General features: G+C 31.5%; 2 protein-coding genes across 7 annotated transcripts in view; one reads left to right on the top strand and one right to left on the bottom strand.

Moving 5' to 3' along the window:
* Positions 1-567: 567 nt before the first annotated feature.
* On the bottom strand, positions 568-11,050 carry LOC144838421 (nucleotide exchange factor SIL1-like). 2 transcript variants are annotated; one of them, XM_078693770.1, is made up of 8 exons: positions 10,911-11,050; positions 10,263-10,522; positions 9,437-9,753; positions 8,908-9,093; positions 8,449-8,570; positions 6,257-6,524; positions 5,426-5,499; positions 568-1,381 (listed from the first exon to the last, which is right to left on the bottom strand). In XM_078693770.1, exons 2-8 carry the CDS (start codon positions 10,516-10,518, stop codon positions 1,105-1,107), a joined length of 1,500 nt encoding a protein of 499 aa, XP_078549896.1. In that variant the 5' UTR covers positions 10,519-10,522; positions 10,911-11,050; the 3' UTR covers positions 568-1,104. The 2 variants fall into 2 exon arrangements, with proteins under 2 accessions (XP_078549896.1, XP_078549897.1); XM_078693771.1 differs by having other exon boundaries at positions 10,263-10,519; positions 10,911-11,044.
* Positions 11,051-11,273: 223 nt separating this feature from the next.
* Positions 11,274-20,344, top strand: part of LOC144838076 (nucleoplasmin-like protein ANO39) — a 37,297-nt gene continuing 28,226 nt past the window's right edge. For 2 of the 5 annotated variants that reach the window (XM_078693430.1, XM_078693428.1), the window contains exons 1-6: positions 11,274-11,432; positions 12,201-12,316; positions 13,046-13,168; positions 17,713-17,803; positions 18,102-18,250; positions 20,224-20,310. In XM_078693430.1, the coding sequence (XP_078549556.1) occupies positions 11,405-11,432; positions 12,201-12,316; positions 13,046-13,168; positions 17,713-17,803; positions 18,102-18,250; positions 20,224-20,310 (594 nt within the window). In that variant the 5' untranslated portion in view covers positions 11,274-11,404. Of the gene's footprint in view, positions 11,433-12,200; positions 12,317-13,045; positions 13,169-17,712; positions 17,804-18,101; positions 18,251-20,223; positions 20,326-20,344 lie in introns of all 5 variants that reach the window. The other 3 variants (XM_078693429.1, XM_078693427.1, XM_078693431.1) reach the window with 2 other exon arrangements.

Here is a 20,344-nt window from a genome sequence, read left to right as displayed (position 1 = left end):
ATTTATATCCGAAATTATAAATCAAGACAGTCAGTCAATTCAATTTTCAATTGTTTTATTTTCATTTCGTTTACATAGTGCAGCTTGGTGGTCAACGTGATTGCCTTCCAATCCTAAGGTTCAATCCTGTCCTAGTGCCAGGGTTGTAACTCCACTCCCTAAGCCTCAAATCAGAATTCGTTTATAAGAACAATAATCATAAATTAGTTTATCCATCCTCTGTAATTGGCGAGTTGCTTGCTGTTGGATGCGTATGAAAAAAACTTATAAAAACCCGATTCGATGCCAAAAACTTAAAAAAAAAAACCGATCCGATAATAAGCTGACCATCATCCTCGTTACCATCATGATTTTCATACGAAAAGTATGTTATTTATTCATCTATTTAAATGCATAATGCTTATTAGTGCATAATTCATATTGTTTCTTGGTAAAATGAGATTATTTTACGTTGGCGGCACGCACAATGCAGCATCACATCGTTTAAAACATTGACTCGCTTTTTGTGAAATTAAAATCAGTCCGCGGGCGTTCAAAAACATTTTTTATACATTAAACAAAATAAAATACTACTACATATTATGAACAGTCGGCTTAATATTATTATATTATCAATTGTAGTCTCAAGAATCAAGTGAGAAACAAAAGAAAGCTCAAGGTTTTTTTGATTTAAATTGAATTCGATTTAACGAATTTATTTAACAGCCTATAGACTTAAACTGCCAATAAATAAGATAAGTGTCTTATGTATCAAATCAAATTCACTAGCATTGTAATTAATGTAGACAATTTTATTTAATGTAATACATACTTGATAGCTACAGGTACCAATTAAATAATACAATAATAGAAAATTTGAAATGAAAGTGGAAAATCTTATTAATTTAAAAAAAAGCAAATAATAAACATTCCTTTATTAATACACCAATTACTGTATGATTCCCACTTAGTTAAGTTTAATACTGGAATTTTAGTAAAGTACCACAATTTAATTGCTAAATCTAAACTAAATAGTCCCACTGTATAAAATATGATCTCTTACTTTATCCATAGAGATATTATAGCCTCTATGCTTTATCATGCTAAACATATCAAATACTATTTTTACAATAAAAGTTGTGATAAAACTTTATCGACAAGCACCAACATACTTCTGAAAAACCCTTCAGTGTCCTCGCCTGCTAACTCATCTCGAGCCAATCCGTCGTACTCTATCTTCAACATGTTAAGATGATCAACTAAGTCTTTAAAGTGTGCTTTGCACGGCGTGAGTAGACTGCTCATAGCAAGCAAAACTTTCTCTCTAACATCATGGTCACTGGAGAATATTGGACGCACTATCAAACACCCATGATCTACTATGATTTTAGATATATTTACTCTGGAAGAACAAAAGACAAGCAAAGGTTAATATTAATTTGAATAGAAACAAATTTAGTTTTTTAATTTCAGTGCATGTATTATTTTAGTTGAGTTTTGACTTAATATTAGTAAAAAGATAAATATTTTGACACATATGGCGTTTCATACATATACTACTTGAGCTTGTAAACTGTATTTTACGAAAAAGTTGACTGGTGGACTAACATAAAAAAGACAAAAATACAGACTTGGAGCAAGTCTAGTATTATTTATATACAAAGCATTTAAAGATTCATGTGGAAGATGTCTGCGAGAGTGAGGCGTAATGAAAAACATTTTTTTTTAGTAATCTAAAATAAAAAGCTTTAGTTTATCAAGATCAATGCCAATCATGTGGATGAGCATACTGAATAATAATAATAATAATAAAGTACCAGTGTTTTAATATTAAAACTCTGGACTAAAATAAATGAATTAAACTGAAATATGTTTTAATTATTGTAAGGTTATCCTGTGTATCTTGTGGGCCAATGCTTGCAATGGCATCAACCCAAGTGCTATCCTCCTAACCATGTCAACACTATTATATTATAACAACACTTAACAACTGCAATGCCCACCTTAATGATGCTTTTGAACTGCTAGGTGTCCTTTTAAAACTAGCTACTTTAGGTAGTAGAATTTTTGCAAGGTTGAATGTTAGCCATAAACTTGATTTTAACAGCCTTATCTGAGTACGAACTTAACATGCATGTCGTACATCCATTAAGAAATGCATAAAATAAAAGTAAAATTTACATCCGAGTTCCGAAGATATTTTGCATAAAACTGGAAGTAAGACACATGTACTGACGACAATTTTATAGTTTGTTCCATGTGCTAATTACATTCTTAGGAAATTCAACATAAATCATATCAAGGTATTTCACATTACCTCATCCTTTCAACATGATAGATGGCAAATTTTATAAATTACATTTTGACAATTTCTACATTTTTTGTAAACTATTGTTACATTTATTTTGTTGAAATTTTTATTTCCTGTAAATTAATCATGAATTTTTTTAATTGTCCTACAAAAAAATATCACTAAAATGTTTATCATTTTACATCAAAGGTCTTAAAAATTAAAGCTATCTTAAACGGATTAAAATCATGAACCTTTAAACTTTGATATTTTCATGTCAAACGCAACATAATAACTGGATTCTTTAATTGCCATTTTCGTTGATTTATATTTATTGTCGTTCTCACTGTATTTGTAGTTGTGGACTTGAAATTTAATAACATTAACAGCAATAATGTTGTCAAAAGTTTACGATTCATGAAAATTAATAATAAAATTGAACTCGGATTTCTAAACATGTTGTCACACATAACCTCAAGGTGGAAAACAAATCACATGACGTTTGTTATGCAACGTAATTTATCTCAAGGATTCAAAACAAAACTACAAACAGATAAAGATGTTGAGTACGAACTAAGTAGCAAAGTAATTAAGAAATTAATCAAATTGTAGTTTTGGGAGAAGACTGTACATCCTAGCTTGAACTTTGACGTCACACAAGCCAACTCACTCCAACAACATCAAGTCCAACCTCACTATTGCTGTTATTCATGTATGCTTCATAAAGGGCGATTTACACTAGTCAAGGTAACAGTAATAAAAATATAGAATCTCTGTTATTCCTTATGACCATTTACACAAAGCACGGAGCGGACGGGCGGTTTCCACTGAGGATAGATAGAGATTCTACATTGGACAAGGTACGCCGTATTCCCGTCACAAGATTCACATCTTTCTGGGATCTGCCTTCGTCCATTTTCTTTATTATCTCTTACTTTGTGTCTTTTGGACGTTAATAAATGTTCTTTGAATTGAATTCCGCTCGTCTGTGTAAGTTGGCCTTTATTGAAATCTACAAGTCCCAATTAACATCATCATCATCATGTCCCAATTTAACATAATCATCTGTCTGGTCCATATCATAATTAACCCTCGTTAACCTCCCTCATCGCAATCATTAAAAAAAAAACAGCACACACTTTACTCATTTCTCGCTATTCTTTCATATAGACAAGATCATTATCATTCATCAGCGCTCACTAAATAATAACCTTAATTTGCTTGAAATTCCATCAAAGGAACAAAGATTTGCTTTCGTAAGCCGCCTACAATTTATTATCAAATCATTAAAAACAGCTTCGGATATAAATTCATGCAACGTAGATAAATTAGATATTGATGAATTCTAAACTTCCTAAGTAAAATTACCTTAATAATGAAAGTTAAAACAAATTATTCCGCTTGTTATGACAAAATACAATTCTACTTTGTGATAAGTCGAAAACAAACTCATTATAATCGCTGCTTTAATTCTATTGAAAGCATAACAATAATGAAAGAGGCCAGGACAATATTTACTCTAGAAATAATTCACTACTGACGACGGTCAAAGCAAACTGTGCATCTAGAATTTACAGATAATAATTATTGGTATTTTTTCAGCGCTCTTACTAACGCTGGTGAGGAAATCGATTAAACAAACACTTAGATGTCAATTGCTAAACACCTAGCGTTGATAATCAAAGCATGCATGGAATGTTACTACAGCAATGACTTAAGCAAGTTTACTTTCCTTAAAGTGTTGATAAATACGATCTAGATAGATCTATTAATTGGAGATGTGTTTGCTGTACTTAGAACAACAACCTCTTTTCCAGCAAATACATTAGTCGCTGATTGATTCAACGATTCGATAATTATAAATAGGGTCAAATGTAGCTAATGCACAGCAAAATAATTTAAATCTAGGTAAATATGAACAGTGCATGAACAGTTGGTTAACCAAAAAGCCATCAGCAGTACGACTACAGACTGCATTAAGGCCAATTGATGCAGATGGCGCTATAGTCTTTTGAAAAATACGAGGATATATAACCCAGTGTGGTGTTCTTCTGAAGCATGTTTTGCCAGCAATATTTACTGGAATAAATTGGTTCTAACCGGTATAAAAACATAAATTGGTTCTAACCGGTATAAAAACATAAATTGGTTCTAACCGGTATAAAAACATAAATTGGTTCTAACCGGTATAAAAACATAAATTGGTTCTAACCGGTATAAAAACATAAATTGGTTCTAACCGGTATTAAAACATAAATTGCTTCTAACCGGTATTAAAACATAAATTGGTTCTAACCGGTATAAAAACATAAATTGGTTCTAACCGGTATAAAAACATAAATTGGTTCTAACCGGTATTAAAACATAAATTGCTTCTAACCGGTATTAAAACATAAATTGGTTCTAACCGGTATTAAAACATAAATTGGTTCTAACCGGTATTAAAACATAAATTGGCTCCAACCGGTATTAAACGGTGTAAGAAAATCATACATAAAGTACTATTTTTTCAATAGTGATATTAGGCCAAAAATTTACCAAGAACAATCAAAGGCTATATTTTGTCAATTGAATTGAGTATAATATGTATTGAGTTTAGATTAGATACATATCACCTAGGATCAGGTGTTCCGCTTAATTGTTAACCTTTTGAAAACTAGACAAGTGTTGAAAAATAGATTTCAAGTATATTATTAATTCAATTCCAAATAACACATTATTTTCTTAGAGCAACAGACAAATACAAAAAGATCAAAAGACAAAAACAAAAGACCATACAGTATAAAAACACAAAAAAAACAAACATAAAATTCTTAAAAATGTAACCATGTAACAGGAAAAGGGTAAACCTTTTTATCATTAAATGTTTCTAGAACATACCATTTTTAAAATGGTTAATATTTAGTATCTGTATAACACCTGATTACGAATGATGTGGACGGACTAAGTTTAATTTCGAACCGTAGAAATGTTATATAAAAAAAAAATGATTGTTTTCTATTCGTTGAATGGGGATATTTTCAGTCATAAAAACTTGTTCTATTCAACTCAGCTCCATCTTCTAGAATAGAACTTCAACTCATGAAATTATTATCTCCATTCAACCCATAACATTCATATTTGCAATGCAATAGATAATAAAATATGTTTACTTACTGGTTATACTGTTCTAGACGTTGCCTAGCAACTGTGTCTGAAGGATCATTGTCTACAGTTTCTTGTGCTGAATTCTATAAAATAAGTCACATCATTAAAAATAAATCTCTAAATAGCCTCATTTAGCTATTTAATTTGGATAAATTGATTTTTGTATTTTGTAGACTATTTTTATAATGTAAAAAGAGAATTCATATTAAAAACGATAATAGTGTCGGAGCGAAGAGGAATTTGTTAAGGAGGCCACAATCAACACAATTATCAGATGTTAAGATAGAAATCGCATAGAAAATCTTTCACATTCATAATGACAAATTCTAGAGGGCAGCATAAAGATTTTTCTACTTGTCATGATTTGGTATATTACAGTAAAAATGCTATACTGTATACTTTTTATTTATTTATTCAACTTCTCACTAACACTGTTAGTGAAGGATCGGGACCAACATGTGGTAAACACCTCTAAAAACGGTCCAGTCCCAATTGCACAGTGGCTGTGTGTGGCAGTGGCTGTGTTTGTGTGGACTAGTACACCGGGTAACCTCCTACTGGTCTCGAAAGATGTACTAGGTTCTTTAAAGTGCACATGAGCTATGTGTACACTGGACCTACGGTTTATAGTCCTTATCCGAGAAGACTCGTTCTACAACCAGAACCATGGAGCGAGTGAGCCTCGAACCCTTGTCGATGTTATGGCTACGGAATTACGGTTCCACTGTCTTAACCGCTTGGCCACTCACTCACTCAATACTATAAATATATATATTACTGTTGTTAATATTACTGTTTAAAAATAATTCACAAGTAATAATAGTATATACATTAACTTACATGCTCTACGACTAAATCATTCAATAAACTAACAGCACGAATTTGAAGTGGAAGCATTGCAGAACTTTCCCGTTGGAGAACCTGGGAAAGACTTGTCACGCCCCCTAGCGAAACAAACTTGCGTTGAGCATAGGGAAAGTGACGTATGAGGGACGAGAGTGCATACAGTGCTTTTTTCTGGACATTAAAAGACTGATCAAAATGCATCATACGAAGAAGTAGTGTCATAGCGCCCTCTTCAATACCTTGGATTTGTACTTTTGGATTGCTGAAAGATAATAATAATAATATGGGTATTTATTATTAGAAAATTGTTGAATCACGAAAAATAAATAAAAAACAACAGACAAAAATCTTTTATCTTTTGTAGATCTTGATTGTTATATAGAATACAATAACACAAATATAAAATAAGCCCACTTCCTCACAGAGCAAGGAATGCAAAGAATGTTCTTATGTATAAACTACAAAGCAATTTCTTTACAAATCAGATCGTTTACAGTTCTTTTTTCGTCAACAGTGTGACTTCCTCTAGCCAAAAACTAACCGCAGAATCCCATTGACAAAATATGTCGGTAAATTATCTTTATAGTGGAGATCTGCAAGTGTGTAAATCTATTAGTATTGTACAAATGACTATTAGATTAGAGGTATAGTGATATGATTATAGTTAATAATTTGTTGTTATGGATCTATGAGTGTCATATAGGGTTACCCTTCTCTTTTCAAGTTTGTAGATTTTGTTGTAGATAAGGTAGTTAGTCAGGTGTACTTGACACGTAAACTTTGTGGTCATTCACCTTAAATATCACAAATTTCACACAGATTTTTATAAAAATGATCATAATAATGGGTAGTTGTCTTATTAAAAATGAATTAATGGTTGATTACATTTTTACTCAAATAAAATCTAGAAATGGTTGCTGTGTTTTGTAACATTTAATTAATAAAACATTTTTATTTTTTATTGTCTGTATTGACATCCTCAGTTTCTAATAATAAAAATATAAACTTTAAAATGTTAAGCGATTCTTGAAAAAATATAAAAAATTTAATTAAATCCACATACTTAGACATAATGGGTTCACTAATCTGAAAGTCATTTACTAAAAATAATTTTATGATGACGTTAGTACGTCTATTAGTGTCAACTGAGATTACACACAGCAGAAATATTTAATACAATCAAATTTTGTAAAGCTTAAAAACCAATTATCTATATAACAATCACTTTTTATCACTGCATTCAATATATTCAATTAGCCTATATATCATACAACTGTTCAAATGCAGAGGCGTAGTGTCTATACTATCTACCTATTTACTACTTATTACTAGATCTTTATCTACAAATCTTGATTGTATTACTTACAAATAAGTCTGCTAATATCCCAACACGGTGTCAAATTCATCGCCTAGGGCTTTATTTCAGCTATGTATTAATTAAGTAACTTATTTGTCAGATAATCTTGGTGATAAGCAAGTGCTTTGATGTAAGTATACAAACTAACAAATAATTAATCTTTACATATTTGTAATTTATTGTCAGTGTCAACGCCCTTAATTTCTCCCACTTTTTAATTGTGGATACATTTTGCATTCATACAACATAAAGCATCAAGCAGGAGTTGTAGTTTGGTGGTTAAGATACTTGGCTGCCCAATCCCTGGTACTGGATTCAAATACTGTAGTCAGATTTCAGGATTTGGCCCTCTAAATTTCACAAATGGTAATGCAAAAAATGCACCATTTTTCAGCTCTTCATTTCACCATTTTTAGGTCTACCCTATTTCAAAATCCGCCACTGATTTGTTTTCCAAAGGATATAAAAATCTACTCCTAAAGTTACTTTGTTTGTGTAGAGCATCTTGTGTATATATTTCTCCTGTTAACAGGAATGCCACAGGATAATTGTATTATCAGTATACAGTACTGTGGAGTAGCTTTGCGTCAGGGAGATGTGTAATTGGTTGGCAAGATGTTTGCCATACTCTGACGTAATTTTGTACTTTATACTATAGCATAATTAAAATGATGTCAGAGTAGGGCAAACATCTGACCAGGATTGCCACATTTAAGAAATATAGTTAAAGAATTAAATTACTAGGCAATTTTCTTGAACATAGAAAGAAATAGTTTGATACAAATAAATTCAAAATTTAAACATTTAGAGAATATGGTTATCAACTTACCTCTGGAACGCAGAGCCTAACACAAATGCACATGCCTCCTTCATTTCTGGTTCGGTGTCATTTAGGCCTTTCACCAGCATTTTAAAACCATTGATACTTTCTAGATTTTGAGCATTATCAATCTAGATGGAAAAATAACATAGTGACAGATCATAGAAAATTGATAAACAAAGCAGTGTTATGTCATTGAGTGTCTTGAGCACTATTTCAGTGGATATATGTCTTTTCATTACTGTATGAGTATAATATAGCTTCAGGGACCTGCATACATAATAAGGCAGAAATCAGGAAGTTATACTGTACCAAGATTGCATTACAATACCAATAGATTTTACTAAAGATTAGTGTCCAAATTTAGACTAAATTAGATGGGATTATTATTTATTATTATCAGATATGCCAATATTTTAATTTTTTCTCTAGAACAAAATTTTCTTCTCGTTGAGAATTGAACTCTACCTGATGTACATAGTATTCCAAGTCGTGCAATACATTAATTTTCTGTTCTAAACTAGCGCCCTCTTCCTTGAACTGATCAACAAGACGTTGCATGATTTCTGTGTCTGTTTCAACTTTGACATTCATTGCTTTAAAATCTTGTTTCAACTCCTCATATGATCTGTACTTTTCTTGTAGTTTCTCAGCCTAAACAGAAACAAAATTTAAAATTAATTATAAATATAATCATTCTTGTCTAATAGCAGTATGAAGATTTATGTGACAAAAACATGTGATGTGCCTCTATATGGACATGATGATGTCATATCACTACCATATTTAAGCATATCACTACCATATTTGGGCATATCACACTTTTTTTGTCAAACTGGTTTGATAGTGTATCAAACTGGTTTGATAGTGTGGACAGAGCTTTAAATGTGGATTTATTTGAACCTTTCCTCCTTCCAATTGCACTGTATTGTATTAAAACAAAATGTTTCTAAAAGTATGTATCCAATAATAAATAGTAACTGATAGGCTTTATTACCTCTTCTTTGTTTTTGACGTCATCCATTCCAGATTTAAAGTTCTTGAGTGCATTTTTAAGATCATCTTTTGAGACTCTCTGTTCACCAAAATTAATCTCACTTTCATCCCTGTTATAATCTTTTAGATATTTCATCTTCTCTTTTTCCATATCAACAGATTCTTCAACTTCTCCCTTCACTCCTTCTCCTTCCTCACTTACAACTTGTAGACTGCTTCCTGCATTGCTGTTGTCATCTTCAGGATCCAGGAACTTTGCTTCTTTGATTCCTGTCTGGAAATCCATCCTGATGTGAAGGCCAGGAGGTATAGATTGCCCTACAAATAAAATGCACATTTTGTTCATTCATTTCCTTTTTATTAAACATATATCAAACAGTGTGTTTAAACTAATTAGGCATAAAAAAACATTATATGGAAAAAATAGCATCAGGTAAACATTAATTTATTTTTTAATGCCAAGTTGAATTAATTCAGTGGCACACGTCAAACAATACAAGTGTTATTTGATCAATATCATTACATTATTAGGGATATTGACATTAATGTGAGCAAGTGTGTCTGTAAATAGGCTGGCCCGCCACAAGATTTGTATCTTCTTGGGCACTGCCTACTTCCTTTTTTTGATACCTGTATACTTTTTTTATCATCAATTGACTTGTTATATATTTTACTTGAATTTGTTATGATTACCTCATTGAAGGAAGAAATAAATGTTAAGTTGAACTTGAACTGAAGTATGTTAACCTGAAGTTACACCATCACCACAAAAGGGAAAATCAGATTTTCTTTTAATCCTTAAAACAAATAATATTTGAATAATTTACCTGGTTTTATCACTTGCCATTCGTGCGTTGGTTGAAACATTTCTACAGGACCGCCATCAGACATTTTTGATTCAATATCAAGATCGTCGATTGGCTTGGTTTCAACCTCCTTCTCTTCATCATTAGTGTTGACGCTTAGAACAACAGATGGATTTAAAGAATCATCGTTACCAAGTACGGAAACATAACAGGAGATGGCAAACAGGTGTACCATACAGATGTGGAAGATACTCAAGCTTAGGTTTCCTTTATGCATACTTCTAAAACAGAGTTTGTATGTATACTTTTAGGAATTATTTTTATATAGACGACTATAATCTAAAAAATATAAAATATCCTTAATTAAATTATTTATTATTTAGTTACTAATAATACACTTGTTTAGCCTAGACTAGGTAGGCCTATATATTCAGGCTCTAGCAAATCTAGCCTATCTAGCTCTAGTAGTAGAGTGACTCCATTAGTTAGGGCTAGGCCTAGCTAGTAGTAGGTAGCTAGAAGAATCGCCTAGCCTACCACCCACTTACCTCTCACACAGCATGCTCTTTTCCTAGTACTACTAGTAGCGAGGCTAGCCTAGCCTAGAGGCTAGATTTTAAAGTTAGCTCTGGCTGGGCCTAGGCCTATTTACTATTATGAAGTACTAACCTTAGATGTAGTATGTATCAGTGACACAAATAAAACTTATCTTATACCTAATTAATACGTTTTTCAGGTTTTATAAAGGGTTATTAAGACAATTTGTAACACACCGGTTCCCACACGTGTAATTGTTGTTGATACACGTCATAACAACGTTGACCCGACAATATGACCTGTACTTGAAGAGTACATTTGTAGTACAGAAATCAATTTAATTCCATATTATTTTAATATTTATATAAATTAATAAATGTGTATCTAATAATGTATAAATTTAAATTTATATTTTTGTATTTAAGATATAAATTATAATTTAATATAAAAATGTTATTATAAAAGTGTAGAATAGTGGCCATTATGAAATTTGCATAAAACGAAGCACATGTTCCTTTTTTTTATTGAAGACCACAGTTCGTTGTGTTGACAGTTTCAAATAACAGTTTTTGACTAATTTTGTAGGCTATATAATTTCGTTTATTAATCCCTTTAAAAAAATTAAAATGGCAATGAACAAAGAATATTTTTGGGGTAAGTTAAAAGGTGAAATGCAATGTGGTATCCTTTTTAATTCAAGTTTTTCCAACTGTGTCGTCTTGTAGAATGGTGGCCACACGCTCTGCTGCTGGGAGGCATGATGCAGCGGGATGCAGCATGCTTGCTGTACACTGAAGAGACAGGTGGTTTGGTCAGTGGTGGGCATAGTAGCAATTAACGGCAGACTTTTTAATGACATGGTCCTAGCTATTATATTTAGCTATATAATTCTGACCTGTCCCCACCAAACAGAGTTTTCAATAAACTGAATGTGTATCATGTGTATGCCATCCATCATTGGATTGCGCAATTTTTGCATCAATCAATTACACTACAGAAATAATAATTAGGCCTCCTAGTAAGAAGGAAGGATGTGCGTACTTTTTTTAAATATAAGGTTTATCGCAAGGATGGTGATGAAAACCTTGCTTGACGCATGATGGAAATGATGCGAGTGCAACATTCGCTTGTTGTTTTTCCTCCACTTCTTTCCCACCATGCATTGTGCAATAGATGCTTCCTCACGATTATCGGCTATCTTTGATTAAACGCATTCATCAGACATTAGCATCTACGTCATTAATAGACTTTGTTGTAATTTTAAATACTGATGTTAACAAATTCCAAATTTTACTTAATTCAAAATAGAACATGGATCTATAAATGTGTATGATCAATCAGAAAGTTGTTTTGCTAGACCTATTTAGCAAATTTTTATGTTTTAATAAGTATTAAAAAATGTCACTTGTATTCATATTCTAGCTGCCCAACTAAGTAAGAAAAAACAGACAATTACTTGGAACCCAACGATTGGAGATGAAGATGATGATGACAGTTTTGATGAGAGTTCCGTCCAACACTTTTTATTTCTAAAACAGGTACTGTAACTACTTGTTGTACAAGGTTACCACACATGTCTAGATCATCTTATTCATGCCCTTTATTATTATAAAGCTCTGTCTACACTATAAACTCTATGTGACAACAAATGTGATGTGCCCATATATGGACATGATGTCATATCATTACCATATTTGGATATATTGCTACCATATTTTGACACATCACACTATTTTTGTCAAACTAGTTCGATATTGTAGACAGCTTTAGACATCCCCAGATTTTATACACAAGTAAAAATTGTATAATCTGAGACCTTATTAAAATACCAATCCCTTATGCTAGTCCATGCCTTTTATTATTAAACATGTGATACAGTTTCTGCAAGGACTCCTTTTTACTGTCTTCACAATGCCGCTCAAAATTAATAGGATTAATAACTGTACAACTATATTCATGAAAGATTGTGAAATCAAAACAGTAGCGTACTGGGTTTGGTCTACTAGTGTTCTTGCTTCCAACTAGTCATCCATTCATAGAAGCACTGATGAAAATCTGGTGGTGACTACAGAATGGTCCCGGGACATGACTATACTTTGGCTGTAGTTGAAGATTGAAATGTTTGGTTAGAATAGCGTATACGATGTTTAGTGTAAATAGTTTGATGCTTAGTATTGTACAGTATATTCAGAATAGCCACTCAATAATCTCTTTGCTTGTTTAAATGTCGATACTCTTATGTTTTTCTTTTTTTTTTAACATAACAGGCAGTTTTAGGTGCAGAGGTAAAAGACACTGAAAGATGTGTTGTACAGGTTACATCAGAGGACATTGATGGGGAAACCATTAAACAGCCTTTGTTTTCACTTAAACTTGGACTTAATGAATGTGTACGTATAAAAAACCACAGGTGTTTAGTTATTGAAAAATACTTATGTTTTATAAAAAAAAGAAGAGATTTCAAATCAACAAATTACAAAAGAAGTACAGTCGACTCTGCCTAAGTCGAATTCGCGTAAGTCGAAAAATCGCGAAAGTCGAATTTTTATGAAAGTCCCAATTCTTTCCTATACATTACTGTGTAATTTTTATTTGTAAGTCGAAATTCGTCTAAGTCGACATCTTTTTGCGGTCCGAATACACACATTATTTAGTGATTTATATCGTATAAGTCGAAGTCACAAATCACGCGGCAACAATGCGCTAAAAAAGCCGATGAAACGTACGTAATTCGATAAAAAAAAACGAGAGAGGGGATAATGTGGGACCATATCGGTTCTCTCAAGCAGGTTGTATAGTATAGGTGGCGTCCTACAACTCGCGCTAGTGTATAGTGTATGAGTTGTTTCAGAGTTGAGAACTTGAGCGGCGTTTTGTGGGTACCCATTTTGTGCTAGACAGATGGCAATAAACAATGGATACCGATTTCGAATAAGAACCGAAATGTATTTATTATACGTTTTCGTATTGTTTCGGGCTTAAACTAGGTATCCCAATGAAAAAATTTAAATTAATTTTTTTACTTTTTCTTTCAGTTAACCACAAAAAACTTAATGTAATTAGCATTTTGCAATTTAAATGATTGAAATCCGATTACCCGTTCTGAAGTTATGGTTATTTAAAGTGGTAAAAAAATACTCGATTTTTTGCCTAAAAATGGTGTTTTTTGCAGTTAAAATTGGAAGCATTTTTAAAAGGTTATAACTTTTACAATAATCGGTTAAAAGTTTTGATTTTTTTTAAACCTATAGATATCACAGAGTTGTACAACTTTATTTTTTTTGGAGTCTCAACGAAACCTATTTTTAAAATTATTGGTCCGCAAAGTTGGTCCGAAAGCATTTTGCGCCCATTTTTGCTGGAATTCCCTAAAAAATGAAAAAACTGCAATTTTTCAATGATCTGTAACTTTTGAACTACTGTACTAATTCATTTAATTTTTTTTTGTACTTGTTAGAATGTAGTGTATATTTCATTAATAAATATATTTGATATGTGTAATATGAAAAAAAAAATATTTTTTTAATGGTGAAATTTAAAATTATAAAAAAAAAATGAAAAAGTATGTTAAAAACTGTGTGTACTGTTTCCTTTCTTTCACACTAATTTTAGGTAAGTATGATTATTATATTATTTTAATATACTTTATATTCATAATTTCAATCATAAATACTAAATTATATATAACTTTTGAATACGTAAAACAAAATTTTAGGGCCGTATGATTATGACACCAAATCCAAGCCGGGCTAAGATGCTCTCTTTTTAATAGGCAAACACACAATGGGTCAAAATAAACTCATTTAAAATAATCAATGTTAATTAAAACAATTAATTGTTTACATGAATAGTATATATAACATTATAAAAATGGTTTTCTTTTCGTATTTCTAACCGTAAGTACGTTATTAAATTGAAATACGGAGCTAAAGTTTAGGCCAAATAACGGCTGACTCGCGATCAGCAGTTGCTCCCGTAAAAGTATTTCGGTCGCAGTTAATGACTTTCGGCCGCCGTATACAGAGTCAAATGTAAGGTTGGGAAATTAGCTTAATAAATTCCTTCGGTACATTTAAACCTAACGCATTTGCATTGTATACTTGCATAATAAATCTTCCGCACATTACACCAATTTTAAGTTGTTAAATTAATGCGTAAAACCAGATATTCTACGACGGAAAAGGACATGTCAATCTCCGACATCGCTGCTGTCACACATCTCGCGTCGAGCTGGCCGAACTCGAGCGAGGAAAACTAAACAACGTGTTCAAAATATGGAACGTACCATTCGCTGATAGGGTGCAATAATGTATTAAACGGAAAACGTCACAACAAACTAGCGCATATTTCACAGTACAATATTTTACTCACTACAATATTCACCGGATTATAATGGTTGAATCTTTAAAATTCTGAACGGGATTTACGCCTCATGCACCATTTTAAAATGTAGTTCGCACAATTACCATGCACAATACGTTTGTAATCTATGTTTTATCGATTTCAATGTAGATTTAGCTATAATTTAATACCAAAATCCATAATATTTTTCCATAAACGGTGATTCAAAATTGGATTTTTGTCACAAAAATTGAATTTTCGTTACTAAAAATCTATTTATAAAAGACGATTTTCATATCAAATTAAAGCTCATTTAAAGCCTGATAACATACAACAAAAATTATTCCGCTAGCTTCAATGGTAATCGTGCGATCGTGTTTTGAAAACTGATGGGGATTTTCCGATGAGGTTTTCAACGCGCGGAAATCGGCTCGACGGGATTTTAGAACCATTTTAAAATCGCATTTTCTGGGCGACTACTTCATTAATTTTAATTGTAAACACACTTATACATAGATTAAAACAAGTACTTTCAAACAATATAAATTTTGTAAGTATTAATTAAGAGTGAATACGATTTATTTACCATCAAATTCATACTACTTATTCGAATTTTGTTAATATTTCAAAAGTGATACCCCTCTGTGCGCTTTCATTGGGATACCTACTTAAACCATAAAAGAAAATACAGTTTATCATTGCCGATAAAAGAGGCTTAGCATTTATTAGGCCTAGCTAGCTAGCTAAGCAAACTCAATTCAAGAAGGCTCATCGCGTGGGCCGCGATCGCGACAGGGCAGGGTCTACTACAGGCCTAGCCATAGCGCGGCTAGTGAGTGAACCTAGGCCTAGCATTTTTTTTGCGAATCTGTAAGTCGAAGTTCGCGTAAGTCGAATTTTTATACCGGTCCCATTAGATTCGACTTAGGCGGAGTCGACTGTATCAATCTTTTTGCAAAGGGAACACACAATCATGATAAAGGTACCAAACTCTGATGAAAAATATCTATATTGACACCCTTTTTATCTAATTGATTGAGTATAATGTAATCTGAAAAAAATCCTGCCTTGAAAACCAATAAAATACTTTTAAAAATACAGTTAAAAGGCCTATCTCAACATTCATTTTTTATGTTTAACAAAATACTGTCTTAAATTAAGTACACACATGGCCTGGACATCTGACTCGATTGAGACCCTGGGGAATATAATAAACTTACTATGAAAGAAAGCATTAGTTCTAGGTCTTTGGTGTATGGTGATATCAGTTTCTGTGACTGTCTATTAACCGGATCTCAAAATAGTCAAATCGGAAGAACTTCAAATTACTTTTTATTTTTAATATTTATTCGTTGTAAATTTACTTTAAAAAGAAAAGCAATAAATGTTATTTTGAATTTTAAACAATTAAATCAACTTTCCCCTTTTCTAACCCTTGCTATAGAACATTCCTATTTGTAAATTGTTCAAATATATACATATTTATTCTGTCTGGATAAATAAAAAGTCTTTTGTTGTGTTGACTTATAAAAGGAGGGTGGTATTTGAAGAATTTTGGGTCATTTACCCATATTAAACTGCTTTTCACAATGTAACACAGTTTTAAAATCAATTTTTGTAAAAATTGTGCATGGTATGTGAAACATTGCTCGTGCCTATATATTTCCCTTTAGGGCTAATAGTGAAATAAACTGCTCAATTTAACACATGTTCAGCGACTAGAAATTATAAGACCTATAAAGAGTTGCCGTAATTGTCCCAAATATACCATCATCATGATGTTGTTTATATTACTTTGTCAACGGCCGACCAATTAATTGCACTCAAAAATAATCTACAAAGACTCTATAGGCTTGCGTGACAATTTACAAGTTTTTTTAAAAGGTAGAAATTTCTGATCGCAACATGATACTTTTGCCTGAGGCGAGATCACCTGAGAGAAATAAGGATTTTGTGTGTTGTAAAAGTCTTTAAAGAAATATAAACAGTAGAAATTGGTTTACAAAGTATTTGAACTGTTTCATAGCTAATCCTTGATACTTGTTAGGCAAACATTATCAGAAATATTTGCAATACTCTTGCTTGAATTTTTATTCTTTTCATATATCCCATTACAACGTATATTTTCAATATTGTGTATTTACCCAAGGTGTATAAAACGTGCAATAACAAAACATGTTTTGGGATCACTTTATTTGTACCCAAGCCTTTCTTGGCAAAAGTGTTCCAACCTTATATTTGACACCATAGTTTACAAAAATTATGTAAACTGACCACTATGTTTGAGATTCAAAATAAGTTTATACAGATTTTTTTTAAAAATAGTATCGTTTTTACTTACAGTTACCATCAGTAACATTTAAAAATGCTTTTCTAAAAAAAACAAAATTCTATACAGAACCCTGATCTCAAAATGTCTTAAGCTATCAAACTTTATGCAACAAAAAGTGTGATGTGCCCAAAAATGGTAGTGATATGGCATCATCATGTCCATATATGGGCACATCACATTTTGTTGTCACATAAATTTGATAGTGTAGACAGAGCTTTAGGAAACAATATGTCCATTTATCATTTTAAACTTTTATTGTAGACCACATTGGATGTAGGGTTCCAACCACCTGTTACCTTTACCCTAGTCAATGGTAGTGGTCCTGTGTATATGAGTGGACAACATGCATTAGGTAAGTTTGCTTTAAGTTCAGTTTGCTTTAAGTTAAGTTTGTTCAAAGTTAAGTTTACAAGAATATGGTTTTAATCTGTGTTATCTAGTAAATGCAAGTAAATTTAAGTTTGCTTTTCAATTAAAAACCAAAATATTTTAAATAATTTTAGGTTAAATACCTAGTTGTTAAAGTTGTAATCATAATTAAGTTTATTTCGTTCATGTTATATTTTATAGTATAGGACTCACTCAGTCAATTAATTTGAGGGAGACTAAATTATGAAACCACTTTGAATAAAATGTTTTTTTTTGTTCAGAATTGCAAGATGACAAACTAGATGATTTTGAGGATGAGGATGAAGTGTCAGATGAGGAAGAAGAGGATGAAGAAGTTAAAGAACTGAAAGAGAAAAGCAACAAAAGAAAAAGAGCATTTGATACTCCATCAGACATCAACAAGAAGAAGGTAATCTTATCTTGTTTAGTTGTTTGGTTATAGATCTATTACTCAATAAAGTTAAATTTATTTTAATTTTTCACACAAAAACATAGACACCAGTGTTTGTAAGTTTGCTCTCAGTTTATGAACTCCAGAGTTTTCACGTCACCAGAGCGTCAACACCAATTCAAACTTCTGAGTTTCGCTTGATGAAAGAGGTATTAGACTCAATTTCATAGTGTGGCATGCAATTTTGTTTAAATGAAAGTTTTTTTTTTTCTCTTTTGTGGCGTTAACCACTATTTATTCATTTCATCAACAGATTAATACAATTATTTCTAATAATAATAATAACTATTCATTGTTATTCTTACTTTTGTTTGGTTTATATATATATATATATATATACTTTTTTTTGTTGATTTTATCAACGTTACTGTTCTTGGAATCAGAACATTAATATTTCTTTTCTGTTATCCACCTTTTTTCATAATTTTCTAGTATTTTTGTTTTTGTTCTATAATTCTCAACATCTAAAATTGTGAACACTTGACTAATAAATGTACTGTAGGAGATACATTTACTAATGTAATATAGTTATTTTCGGTAGTATTTTTTGACATATAATTCATTTATACCCTATATACAGATTATATACATTATTTTAAAATACGAATATGAAAAAAAAAAAAAAAAAAAATATTAAAAATGCTTTTCTTACTCCTGTGTCTAGTTTTATGTCTCATGGTTATATTTGTTTGCTTATCTTCTCGTGCGTTACTTATGTTGCGTTACGTTTCTTTTTTGTTTTCAATATTAATTTATACAATTTTTTTTTAAATTGATATTTCATGTAAGATAAAATGAAACTGCCCATGTGTATTATACAACATTATTATGTAATATATTTTAAATAATCAGATTCACATCAATATAAATTATAATAGGTGGTTAAGGTAAGATCTTTTGTTTTTTTCCGCCATAAAAAGACGAGACAATGATCCGGTCCATTTGTTTAAACATTTTTCAAAGTATGTGCCTTGTAAACGCAGAAGCATCCAATAGAGAACATGTGGTCTACATATTTGTTTCCTGTACCTAGTACAATGTTTCGATAATTTGCCTCGATCCCAAATTTGTGCATGGTGTAAACGTTAATATATTCCCATAAGGGTTTTACTTCAGTGCATTCATAAAAGAAATGGGCATCATCCTCTACTATGTTGCATTGTAGGCAAGTATCTGTGTTGCTTATTTTCCATTTTAACAGCCTTCTTTTGGTGGGTGTTATACAATGCAATAATTTGATGTTCAACTGTTTAAGTTTATTATCTTTAATATCTTTAATTTTTCTTTTCCATGTTAGAGACCAAACGTTCTCCATGTTAAAATATGTTTCCCATTTTGTTTTACTTTTGGATGGTTCTAGACATTTTTCCTTAATAAAGAAAGAGCATATTTGTTTGCTACTCATATTCAAACATCAAACGTGTGTTGTTTTTGAGTACTTTTGGTTTTTATCCCTTAAAAAGATTTTCTCTTTCCATTCTTTTGGAATTGCGTTTAATACAATTTGCCATTCAGCAATCCAGTTTGATTTATACCTAAGCATATCAAGTAATTCATTTGCGTTAATGAACCTATTCTCAATTACAATATCCTTAATATTTCGCATACCTGACCTTATCCAGTTTCTAAAAACTAATGACATGTCATTGTATAAAATCATTTTGTTATACCAGAGTTGTTGATGCAATATATCATCATAACATAATTGACGTTTAGTCATACCACTATAAAGTTTGACTAAAATACATAGTATAGATTTATAGAAATCGGGTATGGCTTTAAAAATAGCATTTTTCTTATCAATATATGATGTGTTTTCAATAATATCTTTTGAGCCTATTCTATTAAAATACGTGTTTGGCAGACATTTCCACTTTAAATGAAAGTTCCTTGATCTTGTAAACCAAAACAAATGAAAGTTTTTTTTTCAGCAACCAAAGCTGGACCAAAGCGCATCATCAGCAAAATCAACAGGCGACGAAGATGATGATGATGACGAAGATGACGAGGACTTTGATGTGAGTTTGTTTTCAGTAGGTATCCCAATGAAAG

This window comes from Antedon bifida, chromosome 3, assembly GCF_963402885.1.
Source record: "Antedon bifida chromosome 3, ecAntBifi1.1, whole genome shotgun sequence".
NCBI classification, from domain to species: domain Eukaryota; kingdom Metazoa; phylum Echinodermata; class Crinoidea; order Comatulida; family Antedonidae; genus Antedon; species Antedon bifida.
Note: the sequence above shows the minus strand (reverse complement) of the source record. Positions and strands in the feature narration are given on the sequence as shown.

Bases quoted from the DNA above. Each gene is read 5' to 3' on its own strand.
- LOC144838421 (XM_078693770.1), bottom strand. From the start codon at position 10,518: ATGCATAAAGGAAACCTAAGCTTGAGTATCTTCCACATCTGTATGGTA. The intron at 6,525-8,448 runs GTAAGTTGATAA...ATTATCTTTCAG, and splicing joins TTAGGCTCTGCGTTCCAGAG to CAATCCAAAAGTACAAATCC. The intron at 5,500-6,256 runs GTAAGTTAATGT...CTTATTTTATAG, and splicing joins ATGATTTAGTCGTAGAGCAT to AATTCAGCACAAGAAACTGT.